The sequence below is a fragment of the Heteronotia binoei genome, chromosome 19 (assembly GCF_032191835.1).
Source record: "Heteronotia binoei isolate CCM8104 ecotype False Entrance Well chromosome 19, APGP_CSIRO_Hbin_v1, whole genome shotgun sequence".
Taxonomy (NCBI): Eukaryota; Metazoa; Chordata; class Lepidosauria; order Squamata; family Gekkonidae; genus Heteronotia; species Heteronotia binoei.
In genome coordinates this window covers 27,314,406-27,331,416 of record NC_083241.1, presented here as the reverse complement: position 1 = coordinate 27,331,416, position 17,011 = coordinate 27,314,406, and the positions used below count along the sequence as shown (strand labels likewise).

The 17,011-nt window shown below is 46.2% G+C and overlaps 2 protein-coding genes across 9 annotated transcripts in view; one reads left to right on the top strand and one right to left on the bottom strand.

The window, feature by feature from the left end:
* The window catches only part of GLDN (gliomedin), a 45,648-nt gene extending 40,610 nt beyond the window's left edge, over positions 1 to 5,038 (top strand). Inside the window, exon 10 of the mRNA XM_060259971.1 lies at positions 4,507 to 5,038. Coding sequence (XP_060115954.1) covers positions 4,507 to 4,966 — 460 coding nt within the window. The 3' untranslated portion in view covers positions 4,967 to 5,038. The remainder of the gene's footprint in view (positions 1 to 4,506) is intronic.
* A 6,191-nt stretch (positions 5,039 to 11,229) lies between these two features.
* DMXL2 (Dmx like 2) overlaps positions 11,230 to 17,011 on the bottom strand; it is a 129,821-nt gene continuing 124,039 nt past the window's right edge. For all 8 annotated transcript variants that reach the window (XM_060260326.1, XM_060260331.1, XM_060260328.1 and 5 more), the window contains 2 exons: positions 15,183 to 15,400; positions 11,230 to 13,142 (listed from right to left, as the gene is read on the bottom strand). In XM_060260326.1, the coding sequence (XP_060116309.1) occupies positions 12,933 to 13,142; positions 15,183 to 15,400 (428 nt within the window). In that variant the 3' untranslated portion in view covers positions 11,230 to 12,932. The remainder of the gene's footprint in view (positions 13,143 to 15,182; positions 15,401 to 17,011) is intronic.

Below are 17,011 nucleotides of genomic sequence, written 5' to 3'. Positions count from 1 at the left end.
TCTGTGTTTGGTCCCAAAGCAACTGCAAAGGACTATGGCCCTTTAGTAGTGCTCCTTTACTTTTCAATGCTGCTTAAGTTTTTTTTTGTCTATCAGAGTCCCATTCCAGCTGGTTGGACATGATAACGATAGCTCTGTTCCCTGTTTATGCACCTGACTTGTTGTGACCAAGGTGCCTGTTGCACTGACTGGTCTTCTGATCGAAAAGTTTGCATTTCTGATTAGGACTACTGTACCAAGTGGCTAGCCACTCAGAAGATAATCCCCCAGCCACAATTTGGTCTGGATCCTCAAACAGTTCCCAGCTCCATCCCAAGCACAGTGGGAAACAAAACACATGCCTAGTTCTGCAAATCCCCAGGATGTCCAGGTGTTCTGACATTCTTTCCCCCCCTTTGGCAGCGTAGACTCTGAATGTGTAAATTAGCTGCTATCTGTTGCCCTCCAGGAAACCTATTCCGAAAACAAACTTCTCCTTTTTGTTCTGAATTATATGCTGCAAAGGGCTGCCACACTCGGCTGCCAGTCCGGGTGGGGTTTTCCTCTGCCCCGGAGGTTCCCAACCTGCCAGCCCACATTGGGCTAGTGGGGGGGACCTCCCACAATGTCGCCAGCGCGATGACGTTACCTGGAAGTGATGTCATTGTGCTGTTGCCGGCATGCGGCAACTGCTCTAGGTGATTCCGGGAAAACTCTATGGTTTTCCCGGATGCTCCAGCCATTTGGGAGGGAAAACTCTGTGGTACAATAGAAGCCAGGGGGTTCAAGGTACTTGGCAACCCTAATGATGCAAGTTCTTCTGTTTTCTTGGAAGGAGAAGTTACCATATGACTTGTTTTCAATTCCTGTTGGGAATTCCAATAATAAACCTTCTGACTTGGAGGGAAGGGAGGGGAGGAAGAGACTTTCATATTAAGTTTTTAATTGCTCCCCACCCCTTCCCTTTTGACTCGGCTTTCCCTGTTCAAAAAGTTTGTGTCCCAAGTGTTGTGCCAAGTCACGGTGTTCTCTGTGCGCTGCCTTTCCTCCAGAGCTCACTTTGGCCCAGAGGCCATCTGTGCGTAGCTCGCTTGCCTAGTCTGAAGAGGGTGAGATCACAGCTGTGGTTTTGTTCGGGTGGCTCAGTGGGAAGGAGCCAAAGCTTGGGCTTGAAGCGCGAGCCAACGAAAACATCCGCCCTTTTGCACGCAGGTGGGATGCTGTCCTTGGCCTCTCCCTGGGTGAAAATGGGCCAATGAATGAGAAGATGCTCCTTGCATTCTGTTTTGCTCAGCTAATGGGACTCCCGCCCTGCCCTGAATGTCCCGCCCTGACCTAAGCCCAGTGTTGTCAGATCTCAGAAGCTGATTCATGGGTGTTCATGCAGGGCTTGAATTCAGCAGTGGCTCCTGAACCTCCAGCCAGGGTTTGCATGCAGCGGGGAGTTCTCTCCCCACTGCACACAGATCCGGGGGCATATGCAAATGAGATATGCTACTGAGCTCCTGCACCTTTTTTCCTACAAAATGACCCCTGTGTTCATGTATTTTTAAAGCCCCTTCAGAGACCTGAACAGAGTGGGAAAGTGAGAGCAAAGGGAACAAATGTTTCCATTAATAAATCCTATTCATTTTAAAATAAGCCATGCAGCTTAATACTTAGCATTTATAGAGTGCGTTCTGAATGTCCCCTTCTAATTTCTTGTGGAGCACTCACCTTACGCCGCTCTCACCTCTGTCTTCTCAACGCGACATCCTCCCGATTTCCCACTATTTGCGTTGGCGCTGCAGTTTGGGGCAGGGAGAAGGGGGATAAGGGCTGAGGTAGTAGTTGGGAGTCTGGGAGAGCATTTCCATGGCTGGAAGGATTTCTTCCACGCAGAATGTGACCGATTTCACACTCACCCTTACGCCGCTCTCACAAAAAACCAGTTTCCGTTTGCTATGCAAAAAGCGCAGTGTTTGCTGCAGCCCCAATGCAAATATTGGGAAATTGAGAGGATGTCGCGCTGAGAAGACGGAGGTGAGACGGCGTAAGGTGAGTGCAAAATTGGCCTGTGACTTTCTCGCCTCACCCTCTTCCTACTGTATCCCAAAACCCGCCCTTGAATGCTGTTCCTGGAGGTCCCCTCTCCTCCATGAAGGAGGTTTGGAGAAATGTCGACTGTGGGGTGACATGATAGAGGTCTACAAGATTATGCATGGGATGGAGAAAGTAGAGAAAGAAGTACTTTTCTCCCTTTCTCACAATACAAGAACTCATGGGCATTCAATGAAATTGCTGAGCAGTCGGGTTAGAACGGATACTTCTTCACCCAAAGGGTGATTAACATGTGGAATTCACTGCCACAGGAGGTGGCAGCGGCTGCAAGCATAGACAGCTTCAAGAGGGGATTGGATAAAAATATGGAGCAGAGGTCCATCAGGGCTATTAGCCACAGTATATTATTGGAACTGTCTGGGGCAGTGATGCTCTGTATTCTTGGTGCTTATGGGGAGGCAAAGTGGAAGGGCTTCTTAGCCCCACTTGTGAACCTTCTGATGGCATTTGGGGATTTTGTTGGGGTTTTTTTGGCCACCGTGTGACACAGAGTGTTGGACTGGATGGGCCATTGGCCTGATCCATCATGGCTTGTCTTATGTTCTTAGGTTAGGCTGAGAGAGTGTGACTGGCCCACAGTCTCCCATGGAGCTTCCATGACAGAGTGGAGATTTGAACTCAGGTCACCCTGAACTCTAGTCTGACACTTTAACCCAGGAGTGTCGAACTCATTTGTTATGTGGGCCAGATCTGACATAAATGAGACCTTGCCAGGCCGGGCCATATGTGTCATAAAATGTAATGCCAATGTAAGGACACAGACAAACACAATTAAAAAAAAACAACCTTAAGATAAATCATGCTTAAAACATTAGCACTTGTTTGTCTTAAAAGTGCTTTCTTTGTATCTTTCATGTGCATTCCAGGCTCTCTCAATCGCACAGCAGAGCTACTGAGCCAAGCCACTTTTCCTTCTATTGGCTGAAGCTCCTCCCCCTCCTGGGGAAACAGCCAGAGCTTCCTTTGAAGCAAGCTCCCCCTCCCTCCCCCCCAAGAGAGGAGCCTCAGCCAATGGACAAAATAGTCGGGAACGGGTGTGGCCGGGCCAGCCGGTTGGTCAGGTGCCGGTTCGCCTGGTTCTCCCAGCCCTCCCGCCAGTGGCCCCGCCGGTGGTTGATCGCCCAGAGCTCTCGGTAGTTGCTCCCGGATCAGGTCCAGTTGTCTCTGGAGTTTGTGCGTGATCTGCATGTGGCTCGCGTGGACCTCGTTCCGGATCTCTCTCACCCATAGCAGCATCTCGTTTCTGATCAGGAGGGCTTCATCGCCTCCTCTCGAGGATTGGCTGTTCCTGTCCTCTGGGCCGTCGCCTCCTACCGCTCCCTCTTCACCCTCCGCTCCCGTGCCGGTGAGCAGGGTGGTGTATCGCCCGGCCGCCTTGTCCATGAGGGACGTTGATTTGCACTGCTGCCACTGCTTTGGGGTGTAAAGCAGCGTGGAGAAGTGCACCGGCTATTTCGCCCTCCTCCGAGTCTCTGTGACTCCGCATGGGACTGACCGCTCGTCTATCGGTTCGGTGAGCTCTCCGTTATCCAGTACTTTGGCAGCCATCCAGCTGGAAGTTGCCGGTTCGGATAAGCTCCAAAAGTGGATCAATTCCAAAATGTCAGACCGTGTGACACAGAGTGTTGGACTGGATGGGCCATTGGCCTGATCCATCATGGCTTGTCTTATGTTCTTAGGTTAGGCTGAGAGAGTGTGACTGGCCCACAGTCTCCCATGGAGCTTCCATGACAGAGTGGAGATTTGAACTCAGGTCACCCTGAACTCTAGTCTGACACTTTAACCCAGGAGTGTCGAACTCATTTGTTATGTGGGCCAGATCTGACATAAATGAGACCTTGCCAGGCCGGGCCATATGTGTCATAAAATGTAATGCCAATGTAAGGACACAGACAAACACAATTAAAAAAAAACAACCTTAAGATAAATCATGCTTAAAACATTAGCACTTGTTTGTCTTAAAAGTGCTTTCTTTGTATCTTTCATGTGCATTCCAGGCTCTCTCAATCGCACAGCAGAGCTACTGAGCCAAGCCACTTTTCCTTCTATTGGCTGAAGCTCCTCCCCCTCCTGGGGAAACAGCCAGAGCTTCCTTTGAAGCAAGCTCCCCCTCCCTCCCCCCCAAGAGAGGAGCCTCAGCCAATGGACAAAATAGAAGCTTTGCTCTGTAGCTCCTGTGCAATTGAGCAAGTCTGGCAAAGCAAGCTGTGATGCAAAAGGAAGCTAGAGAGAGGGAGAAGGAAGCAGATAACAACCAGTTGTTTGGGGGGCCTGATAGAAGCCCTTCGGCAGCCTGATTCAGCCTCTGGGACACATGTTTGACACCCTTGCTTTAACTCCTGCACTACCTTGGCTGTCTTGTGTGCTGTATCACACTCACCTTTGTAGAACATTGCTCTCTTAACTGCTTTTGAACACCCATTGCAGATTCGACCTGATGACAAAGTTGTCCGAAACCCTCATGCTAGAGCAAGCCTGGAGCCACATGCGCCATTACCTCTTCGCCTACTCGAAAACCTACTTCAACATCGCCGTGGATGAGATGGGATTTTGGGTGATGTACGTGGAGAGGTTCCATGAAAACATCATGGTGGCCTACGTGGAAGAGGAGAAGTTTTCAGTGCTGCTGAACATCAACACCACGTTCCCGAAGTCCAAAGCTGGCAATGCCTTCATTGCCTGCGGGGTGCTCTACGTCACCGACAAGGATGACTCTTACGTGACGTTTGCTTTCGACTTGCTGAGCGAAAAGCAGGTCGATGCCAGTTTCGAGCTGAAACGGAGCCCGTCCAACCTGGCCATGCTCACCTACAACCCGAGAGATAAACACCTTTATACCTGGGAGAAGGGCTCGCTGATGCAATACCCCGTCCATTTTACCAGCTGAGCTCATCCTGTTGGAAACTATCCATCGCTCAGCCTGTCTTGGCCTCTGTTAAGCCATAATTCAGAGCAGAGATCCTTCTCTGGTCTCCTGTAAATTCATCTCTCCACTCTAAAGAGAGCAGAGATTTGGAACTGCATACGTGCAGGTCTCACTTTGGGCAGGAGCTCACTGGAGCAGAGCTCCGGAACCCCTAAATGTTATTGTGCTCTTTTTTCCTTACCCCCTCCCCCAATACTTGCTTCTGGGCTCCATTGTTCAAACCCTTTGTGAGAAATTTGCTGAACTCTTAAGATTTGACAAACTTTCTAATATTCCACCACCCCCCCCATACACACACAGAAAGGGAAAATAAGCAGACAGATGGAAATCTTCCTCATGCCACTGTGGCCATAGGAGAAAGTAATTTTAAAAAGTATGATGAGAGTAAGGTTTTATTATGACCATTATAATTCAAGAAGCATTTTAAGGTTGATGCTGAGCTGATATAATTTAGTACACCTGCTGGTGATGTCGGGTGTGTGGCTTATGCAAATGAATAGTGCTAACGAGTTGTGCTAATGAGCTCCTGCACCTCTTTTTCTACAAAATGACCCCTGCATACGTGTATGTGCATTTTAGGGCGAATTATGATCCCTGGTGTGTCAATCGTTCCTGTTCGAGTTTTGAAGTCCATTCCTGGCTCTCTAGAACAAAGGATTGTGTAATATTATATTCCACCCTACATGTCGGTGAACCCAAGAAGAGTTTGTTGTTGTTCGACTGCAGGAGTGCACAATGTATGGTTCAGAAGCCACACAAAGCCTACCAGTGCCTGTAACTCCCCCAGCTTGGTCACTTGGCAGGTACTATTTGGTCCATGCTCACAGCTCGTTGCCTCTCTGAGCAGTTTAGCAGGGTCAAGGGAACTGGAGACCAATGAAGTTCATAGGTGGCTGTCCAAGGCAAGCTGCTGACCTGGGGCATTTGTATCCCCTGTAAAATGGTAGACCAAAACGGGGGGCTAGCTCCAAACACCCAAACCAATTGGAGGTTGAAGGTCTCAACCCCTCCTTGGACGAGCCAGCTGTGTAGTTTTATCTGTGAAACAAGATGGTGGGCAATTCATCTCGGCTGCTTGAGGCCTTCGGAGCTGCCAAGTCCCCAGCATCCCACCCCCTGAAATTCATGATGATGTCATGAGGTGGGGCCTGGTGACATCACACCTTCACTGTATTGCCCCATTAGTCCTGGTCAAGGTCAATTATGGTTAGGGTTATCGGCTTGGGGTTGACTAATACCTCGTGATTGGGGGTGTGGAGCCTCGGGAGGGTGCGTTTTGGGGAAGGGAGAGGACTTAGTGGGGTCCTCTCCAAGGTAAATAATCTTTTTTACTTGAGAGACCAGTTAAAATTCTGGAAGATTTCCAGCCACCACCTGGAGACTGAAACCAAGCAAAAACTGAAATAACGAAAAAACTCAATACACAACTTAATAATCTTTTGCAAAATATTTTAAAGACAAAAACTTATTAACTAAATTACAATTACTTAAAGATATACAACACGAGAAATCATAATATCAAAAATTTATCCTAATTACAATCAAGTAACAATTGACAATACTATCAAAGTTTCCTTATTTCATTTATTCAAGTCCTTTTAATAACGTCAGTTTCCAACTTCTTAAAAACTCACGATGATCCACCCGTTTCAACGGGCTGAATGAAAGTGCTGGTGCTCCAGATATGAGTTTTTGTCTTTAAAATATTTTGCAATAAGATTATAAAGTTGTGTATTGGGTTTTTTCGTTAATTATTTCACAGTTTTTGCTTGGTTTCAGACTTTCATTGTGATACTCTAGGTGTCCCGACCACCTGGAGACTGGCAACCTTAAATTATGGCCCATGTTTGTGCTGTGCACCCCTCTCCCTCCCCCCCCCCCCCGCTTTAGCTCCTCAGAGTACTTATGATATTTGACCCCATTCAGCAGAAAACACTTTAGCTGATCTACTAAATGAAACCACCACTGCAACTCCTGTTAATAGTTTACTTGTGCAACTCCTCCTTTCCTCCCGTATCCCTGGAAGTCATGGGGTCCTCTCCTGCAGGATTCTAAAGCAGTCAGCTGCTAGCAACTCCTTGGACCTGTCTTCTCCATGCTCTTAATGTGGTGCGTGGTTTGGCTCGCAGAAACCAGCAGCGGAAGTCTTTTGCTGTGTGCAGTCATCAATAGGTCGCAATTGTTTTGGTCCACAAAGTTCTAATGGTTGTAGGTGTTCCCTGAGACCCACCAAAATAGGCCAAAGCAGGGTGCGAACTCTCAAGTTATGAAGGAGTTGCAAATGAAGTACCCACCATTGTTGTTGTTTTTAACAGCAACTGATGGTGTAAAAATTCTACTGCTGTAGGAAGCCACTTCTGTTTCTCTGCCATCTTCCAGACCACTCCTCTTAGCTGAGGTTAAACTTAGAAGCAAGCAGTGTGGAATCTTAGTTCTTCTTTAAGTTGCCCTCAAGGTATGAGATTTCATGTGCAAGTGCCCTTCCTCAGATACATTGAAATGGAAGTTTAACATTTCATATATAGAGACAGATGCCTTTACATAGGTGAACAGCAAATCCTTTGCATATGTCAAAACATCTTAAGTTGCATGCTAGTTTGCTGTTCACCCACGTAGAGGCATCTGTCTCTATATATGAAATATTAACCTTCCATTTCAATGTATCTGAGGAAGGGCACTTGCACATGGAAGCTCGAACCTTGAATAAAACTTTGTTGGTCTTAAAGGTGCCACTGGACTCTAACTTGGTTCTACTGCTTCAGATCAACATGGCGACCCACCTAGATCTATCTATAGGTTCTGGTGTTATTCTCCTGTGTTGAGTCTCTGTAACAAATATCCCTGTAAACATCTCTTGCATTTCTGTTGTGTGTTGATGCCTGGGGCCATTTCTATAATTCTTAAGAGAAGCTATCTTTGTGTTCCCTTAGATGCATAAGGTACATTTCCCAAAATTTCACCAGCTTGGAAGCAGAAAGGAAAAAAAAAATCATCTGTTCTGTGGCTTGAGATCTTAGCTCAAAAAAATGTTATTTAGGGGAGAGATGTGGTCAGTTAATCTGGCCTTCCATGTTTCACGTGGATTCTCGATTCTGTCTGTATCTGGCTGACGGCATACAGGGAATATGTTTCTTTGTCAAACTCCAGTTTGGCTACCCTGCCCAATGTCTGTAAACTGCCATGATGGCCTGCCGCTAGAGATGTAAAATTTCTACAAATTGTTAAGCTGTGGGAAAGTTTTCTTTTGAGAAAAAAAGTGAAAATTTGTAGGAAAAATTGAAATATATGCATTTCTTTCTTATCAACCTAAGCTTATTTTAGTCCTTTAACAGCATATAAAGTGCATTGTTTATGATGTATAGAATGTAAATACTGTCCAAAATGATTTGACATAACTAAGTATAAACGCCTTTGTTTTCCACAAGCAAAACTGTGCCTATGTAAGGACCCCTGTCACAGAACACATCACCTTGAACACATGCTCTTTGATGGAACCTGTGTGGATTTTGATGCCCTCAACCATGGGACCTTTCGGGGGGGGGGGCACTGACTGGGTTGGGAGTAGGAGTAATGGCTACTTCCAGAAGGTGCTACTCAGCTCTGCGGCAGTTGAGTTGTGGGGTCCTGCAGGGGTACATCTTATCCTCCGGCTACATGACATTCATATGAAACTGCAGAGAGAGCTGTGGTGTGATGGTCGACCACTGGGATGGTGACACATGGATGTATTTGTTCCCAGTGCCTCAGTTGAGAGGGTTGTGGAGGTCCTGAACAAACACTTGGAGAAGTCAATGGGTTGGATGAGTAAACTGAAGCTCACTCTAGACAAAAACAAGGCACTGTTGAGCATGAGAAAGGCCACTCAAGAAAGGAGAAGTGTGGCTTGGTGAGGGGTTTTGCTGAAGAAACATAGCCATAGTTCCAGGGGGTGCAGCTGGATCCTGGCATGGTGTTGGAGGTCAATGGGATTCTTCAGGTCATGCAGAAGCACCCTTGAAAAATTAGTCCAGGGGTTACTTTAGGTCACTGAGGTTATTAGAGGTCTAATTAGAAATCTCTCAAACTCCAGTTTAAGAGAACATACGAGAAGCCATGTTGGATCAGGCCAATGGCCCATCCAGTTCAACACTCTGTGTCACACAGTGGCCCAAAAAACCCAGGTGCCATCAGAAGGTCCACCAGTTTGGTAATCCTGATTATTAAAGGTTTATTATGTTTGCAGTTATGATAAAACATTGAGGTTACTTGAGGTCATTCACTGAAATTTCCAATTACCTTTGGGGTTACTATAAGTCATTGGGATTACTTTAGGTCATTTGCCAAAATTTCTTATTGTTCTGGGGGTTACTATAGGTCATTGGGGTTACTTGAGGTCATCTCCCAAAATTTCCAATTACCTTTGGGGTTACTCTAGGTCATTGGGGTTACTTGAGGTCATTTCCCAAAGTTTCCAATTACCTTTGGGGTTATTCTAGGTCACTGGGGTTACTTGAGCTCATATCTCAAAATTTCCAATTAACTTTGGGGTTACTCTAGGTCGTTGGGGTTACTTGAGGTCATTTCCCAAAGTTCCCAATTACCTTGGGGTTACTCTAGGTCACTGGGGTTACTTGAGGTCATTTCCCAAAATTTCCAATTACCTTTGGGGTTATTCGAGGTCATTGGGGTTACTTGAGTTCATTTGCCAAAGTTTCCAATTACCTTTGGGGTTATTCTAGGTCACTGGGGTTACTTGAGGTCATTTCTCAAAATTTCCAATTAACTTTGGGGTTACTCTAGGTCGATGGGGTTACTTGAGGTCATTTCCCAAAGTTTCCAATTACCTTTGGGGTTACTCGAGGTCATTGGGGTTACTTGAGGTCATTTGCCAAAGTTTCCAATTACCTTTGGGGTTATTCTAGGTCACTGGGGTTACTTGAGGTCATTTCTCAAAATTTCCAATTAACTTTGGGGTTACTCTAGGTCGATGGGGTTACTTGAGGTCATTTCCCAAAGTTTCCAATTACCTTTGGGGTTACTCGAGGTCATTGGGGTTACTTGAGGTCATTTCTCAAAATTTCCAATTAACTTTGGGGTTACTCTAGGTCACTGGGGTTACTTGAGGTCATTCTCAAAAAGTTCTAATTAGCTTTGAGGTTACTATGGGTCATTGTTTGCTTAAGATCAGTCTCCAAAATTTCTAATTAATCCATGTGTTTGTTTAGGTCAGTGGGGTTACTTATGGTCACTGAAGGTGCTGCATGTGCATTTTCTAACCTATAAAGTGTAAGAAGAACGAAGTTTGTGTGTGTGCACACAAAAACGTAACCTCCGAATTAAAATCAGTTGTTCTTAAAGGTGCCACTGGACTCAGACTTCATTCTATTGCTTCAGACCAACATGGCTACCCACCTGAATCTAGTATGGTGTCAGCTGGGGGAGGGGTCAGTGAATTCTCAGATTATAGATTTCCTTACTTGCAGATGTCTAGTGAGGTTACTGGAGCTACAGGCTATACATTTTCTACATAATACACATTTTGTGGTTATCAGGGGGAATCCTATGCATTAGACACTGAAGCATGAGTTGTGTATTATCTTGGTACACATGACAGTTTGGGTGCCCGTCGTCTGGCTTGCTCTACTGGGGCTCTACTGTGCAGCCTGACCATGGCCAGACTTCTCCCCACTGCTGAACCTCCATGGGAAACACCTCGCCATATCCCTTTTGAGATGCAAGAAGGATCAAAGCACCACCATTCACAAGAGAGGTCATCTTTTGATGTTCCCATCCCCAAATTATTAATGCATTCCAGAGATACAGCAAGAAGTTGTCCCTTTAATAACCCAGACATTTACACTTGCATGGAGAAACTTCTTGCATTCACACACGCTTACAAAAGCAAGCTCCTTCTGTTACATTCTGCAGTATTGCAGTCAGAGCCCTCTGCTCATGACCTGAATTCGATCCCAGCGGAATCTGGTTCAGGTAGCCAGCTCAGGTTGACTCAGCCTTCCATCCTTCCGAGGTCGGTAAAATGAGTACCCAGCTTGCTGGGGGGAAAGCGTAGATGACTGAGGAAGGCAATGGCAAACCACCCCGTAAAAAGTCTGTCGTGAAAACGTGAAAGCAAAGTCACCCCAGAGTCGAAAACAGCTGGTGCTTGCACCTTTACCTTTATGTCCACATTTTACAATCTCCTGCTAATGCAGCGAAATGTGAAAGACAAAAGGGACTGAGGTGTGTCCGTGAAATAAAATGTATTTATTTAACTTACAAAGGTAAAACTAACAAATTACATCTGCTTTCTTTTCATATACATACTTCACATCTTGCAATTAAAACTGTCTTTAGACAAAAAGGTGCATTTTTATCCTGCCATAGTAGTAGCATATTTATTTTTTTACAGTACACCACAGACACCAAAATTCTCATCGGAGAAGGGAGGAAAAATACAATTTGTTAACATTTAAATACACAGACATCAGCTCCGGTATCTTAAGTAAGAACATGTCTTCCTGTTTTACAACAGAGAAAAATACATCTAGATATGACAAACAATAGCTGGTATATTACAAAGCAAACAATATTGACCTCTGCATAGTTTTATACAATATGCTGTGGTAATTCCAATTACCAGGTTTGTCAGCTACTTGGCCACATGAAAACCTGACATTCATCCGAAATGTGGCGTTGTATGGGTCTAGCTGTAGGGTTTTTTTTCTATAGCTTTTTTCCCCTTGGATAATTGTTTTTGTTTCAAATCAAAGTTCAGAAGAGGGCTAGAAATAGGTTATTTGTTCACTACAAACATTTAACGCTCACAATACATTCCTAATGCCAAGGCAGGAGACGGGGGGGGGGGGGGGGAACAGGGTCAAAAGGCAAAAATAAACGTCATACAAGATACAGAGCTGCCCCTGAAATGTCACCCTGTGTCCAATTCCTCTCCCCCTTATGCAATAGAGAATGAAACCCGAATCCTGATGTCATTTTGCTGTCTCTCTCTAGAAGCCAATGATAAGGCTAGAAGCGGAGGAGGGCAGCACACAGTAGGGCTAAGGTATGCTAAACACTGTGGAAGGGGGGAGAGGGGAACGCCATTTTCAGTGGCAGCCTTGTGTCTTTCGTCATGTCCATCTCTACCCAAAGACCCGGGAAACAGAAGGGAGTGTGCAATTTCAGGAAAACCCCTCCACTGCTCTTGCGAAACGTGCTTCTGTGCATTTTTACAGCATAAACCGTATATTAATACTAAGTTAGGAGGAGGAGGGGGAAGAGGAGGATTCCATTTCAGCGTTTGACAGTGAAGGTACTTTAGCTCACAGCACGTTCCTCATTGCACATAAGTCCCGTTATGTGACCATCCCCACTTTTTGGATATTCCCCCAGTGATCATCCATAAGATCACACTGGCATCCCATACCCGCTTCGTCACACTGAATTGTTTCCAAAGGGGGAAAAAGTGGAGGAGAAAGCAGCAGACATGCTTGAAATCAGTGGCAAAGACTTGGAAAAAATATTCAGAAATTACACTTAAAAAAAAACCCAGAGAAAAAGAGAACTTGATCGATTTGCGTCAACTGTACATCTGCAAACACGTGTGGCGCTTGCTTAATAAACGAGGCTTGTGGGTCAGGGTACTGGCCATGTGATCACTTGAATGGGGACTTCTATTCCAGTACAGTGCATGCATTCCCAGCCCATCAATCCATAGATGCAGTGCTCAAAACGATACAAGTGTGGGTTTGTTTTTTTAAAAGTCAAAATGTGGCTCATCTTTGCAAATTTCAACTATAGCGTCAAACACTGCAGGACGACTCTAAAGCAAAGTACGGGCAGCGTCCCTCCTAAGAGCCCTAGCTACGGCCAGCCTCGCACTGTTTCCCCTGGGATATATAGTTTAGAAAAAAACCTGCTTAAGCCGGGATCAACGGCAGCACGAAGCCTACAGCATTTCGCAAAGGCCGGAGGGGAGGCTGAAAGCGTTGGGCAGCACCCGCATTTTCAGGGTGCCATCCGCTCCACAGGAGAAGATGCGGTTGCCGTGCGCCATTTCGATTTGCATGACTCCGGCGCTGAGGTTCCGAAAGAGGGACTGTTTGGCGTGCTCGTGTTTAAAGGAGTGGATCAAACCGTAGCCCGTCAACCTCCACACCTAGAGGGACAGAATGGCAGAGAAACATCCCATCAAGAGATTATCTGGGTGGAGGAAAGCCTACTGTAATCCTGTGCACATAAATGAGTGTCTGTCATAGAATCATAGAGTTGGAAGGGACTGCCAGGGTCATCTAGTCCCACCCCCTGCACAGTACAGGAAACTCACAAATACCTCCCCCTAAGATCACAGGATCTTCATTGCTGTCAGATGGCCATCTAGCCTCTGTTTAAAAACCTCCAAGGAAGGAGAGCCCACCACCTCCTGAGGAAGCCTGTTCCACTGAGGAATCGCTCTAACGGTCAGGAAGTTCTTCCTGGTGTTGAGCTGGAAACTCTTCTGATTTAATTTCAACCCATTGGTTCTGGTCCTACCTTCTGGGGCAACAGTATATTGAATTTTCCCTGACCTGGATGGCCCAGGCTGTCAAACCCAGAGCCAAAGAAAAGACAAGTAGAGTTCAAGGTCTTTATTCCAGCTTCATGGGCATACACACACGTTGCCAGAAATGACCTTCCTGCCAGTCCCTCCAACTTATAAACCTTTGCCCTGACTATTATAATTCAAGCCAAAGCGCGCCAAGCTAAAGCGGGCGTTTTGCGCAGGGTTTCGAATAAGCTCTCATCACCACAGGTGTCGTTATCAGTTCTCCGGATCGCATCTCTCCAGTCCTCAGCCTTGGTTACTTAGCAACTAACCAGCTCCCAGACATACCATCCTCCCTTCAGATAAGCAGCAAGTAACAGGCTACATCAAAACAGCATAGGTAGCACAAGCACAGCATTGTTTAATTGGATACATATGGCAAGAGGAACAAAATGGAGTGACTTTTGACACAGGCTAGACTGATCTTGTCAGATCTCAGAAATTAAGGAGGGTCAGCCCCGGCCAGTACTTGGATGGGAGACCACCAAGGATATCCAAGGGGCAAGCAATGGCAAACCATCTCTGAGTGCCTACTGCATGGAAAGTCCTATGCAGGGGGGTCAAATTCAATTGTTATGAGGGCCGGATCTGACATAAAAGAGACCTGGTTGGGCCGAGCCATGTCAGGCCAGGCAGTGTGTGCACCTATTTAGGTAGCAGAGATATAAATTTTATAATTTATATTATGAGATTCAAAGATTCAAAGTATAGGGTGGGTTACAAATCCAATATCATCTTCTTCAGACCAACAAGGGGTAAATCTGGGTATAAACTTTTGTGTGCATGCAGACGTCATCAGATTCAATGTTGCAGTTATTTGATGAAGTGTGCATGTCCACGAAAGTTTATACCATGAATTAAACCTTGTTGGTCTTAAAGGTGCAGCTGGACTCAAACGTTGTTCTACAAAAATGAAACATTTGTCGGCCTACAAAGCGTTTAGGAGGGAAGATGGCGTGGTAGAGCCGAATCTCGACAGGTCTCAGAAGCTAAGCAGGGTCAGTAGCTGCAGGGCTCATTTTGTAGCAGGAGCTCCTTTGCATATTAGCCCCCCCCCCCCGATGTAGCCAATCCTCCAAGAGCTTGCAGCAGGCCCTGTAAGAAGAGCCCTGTAAGCTCTTGGAGGATTGGCTACATCAGGGGCGTGTGGCTTTATATACAAAGGAGCTCCTGCTACAAAATGATCCCTGGGTCTGTGGAAGGAAGACCACCAAGACAGACCCTGCAGAGGGAGGGCTATGGGAAAACTTACCTCTGCTTCCCACTTGCTTTGGAAGCCCCTTGCTGGGGCTACCATTAGCCAGCTGTGACTTGGCAGCCCTTGCCACGCACAAAAAGCATTTATTCAACTGCCTGCAATAAACAGCTGCCTCAGAAATCAAAAGCATCACTCATTTGTACAGACAAACCATTTGCACACGTGGACCTTCCCAGGGGTGGAATTCTGGCAGGAGCTCATTTGCGTATTAGTCCACCCCCCCCTGATGCAGCCAATCCTCCAAGAGCTTACAAAAAAGAGCCTTGTAAGCTTTTGGAGGATTGACTACATCAGGGGTGTGTGGCCTAATATGCAAAGGAGCTCCTGCTAGAATTCCACCCCTGGACCTTCCTTACCTTCATGTTGCCTTCCGCCGAGCCCGTAGAGAAACATTCTTCGGAGGTGTCCAGGGAAAGGGCCTTAATGGCGGAGTCGTGAGCCTGGAAGGTATGAAGGACTTGCCTCTGTCTGATGTCGAAGATGGAGATATAACCTTTCCTGCCTCCGGAAATCAACAGCTGGTGCTTCGGCGCATACTGAAGGACTGTAGCACCGTTGTCGTGACACGTGAAGCCTGGGAGAGAAACACAGTTGGGAAGAGAGCCAGTCTGGTGTAGTGGTTAAGTGCGCGGACTCTTATCTGGGAGAACCGAGTTTGATTCCCCACTCCTCCACTTGCACCTGCTGGAATGGCCTTGGGTCAGCTGTAGCTCTCGTAGGAGTTCTCCTTGAAAGGGCAGCTGCTCTGAGAGCCCTCTCAGCCCCACCCACCTCACAGGGCATCTGCTGGGGGTGGGGGGAGAAGATATAGGAGATTGTAAGCCGCTCTCTCTGACTCAGAGAGAAAGGCGGGGAATAAATCTGCAATTCTTCTTCTTCTTTTGGGGTGTGCATTATGAACCTTATGCTGTAGGCCAATACTAATGGGGTTGCTAGCAGTGTGGTGGAAGGCATACTGATTTAGGACTAGGGAGATTCAAATCCCCCAAGCCTGCTGTTTTATTTTTATTTTATAAAGATTTTATATCCCACCCTCCCCTAACGGGCTCAGGGTGGCTCACAACAGTTAAAAACAAACACAAAATCTGAAAATAGAATATACGGTAAAATAATTTCCATACATTTTACAATCCGTTATGTCCAAGATGCCCATTGATATTCTGATTATTCTGATGTTTTTGGTATCAGGTTTTTTTTTTCAATTCAGTGAGACTGGAATAACAGACACCTCCCCTTAACCTTTCCAGCCAGGTTGGCTACTCTGGAACCGACTTGGCTGGTAAGTGAGATGTGAGGTCATCAAAGCAAAGAACCACCCAGGATCCAATGCCCCGTTTCCAGCAACGTCAACTTCAAACTGCTCAGGCCAGAAATGTCTATCTGGTAGCTCTCCCAGAGAACCACCGAAATATAGCGGTCGAGTGTTGGACTAAGATCTGAAAGACTTGGGCTCGAGTCTCCATATCACCATGAAGCTCACAGAGTGATCTGGGGCCAGTCACTCTCAGTCTGACCAGCCTCAAAGAATTGTCACGAGTATGTTTGTTCGTTTGTTCAATTCGTCCTTTCAATTTTAATACGGTCAATGACCAACCCAAATCAGAAAAAAAATTACAAAAGCTAAAAACAAAGCTAAAATACAACCTATTCGAACATCGCATAAGATAACAGTGGGCAGTTATATAAAATAGCAATTAAAATTTGGCTTCAGAACATAACATATGCAGGGGTGGCCAAGGATAGCTCTCCAGATGTTTTGTTGCCTACAACTCCCATCAGCCCCAGCCAGCATGGCCAATGGCTGGGGCTGATGGGAGTTGTAGGCAAAAACATCTGGAAAGCTACCCTTGGCCACCCCTGGAATATATCATTGCGAACTTTACATGCAGTTGAAAAGACCCTCGCACAAGGCCCTGTAATCTGTGGGTTCACTCCCATAAGAGACTTCCTAGTGATCTCAAAATTAGAAAGACTGAAATGGCCCTGAAATCGACTTATTAAGGGACTAATTAACCTTGCCTGTATCTCCTGGTAAAACTGGCACGAGAGGAGAACATGTTCAACACTTCCGATGGCCCCTGCTCCACAAGGGCAGACCCGCTCATTCTTAGGGTTCTTTCTATATCTCCCCTCTAAAACTGTCACTTCCAATGTTTCCTCTAAGCTGTGGAGTCTTGTGAGCAAA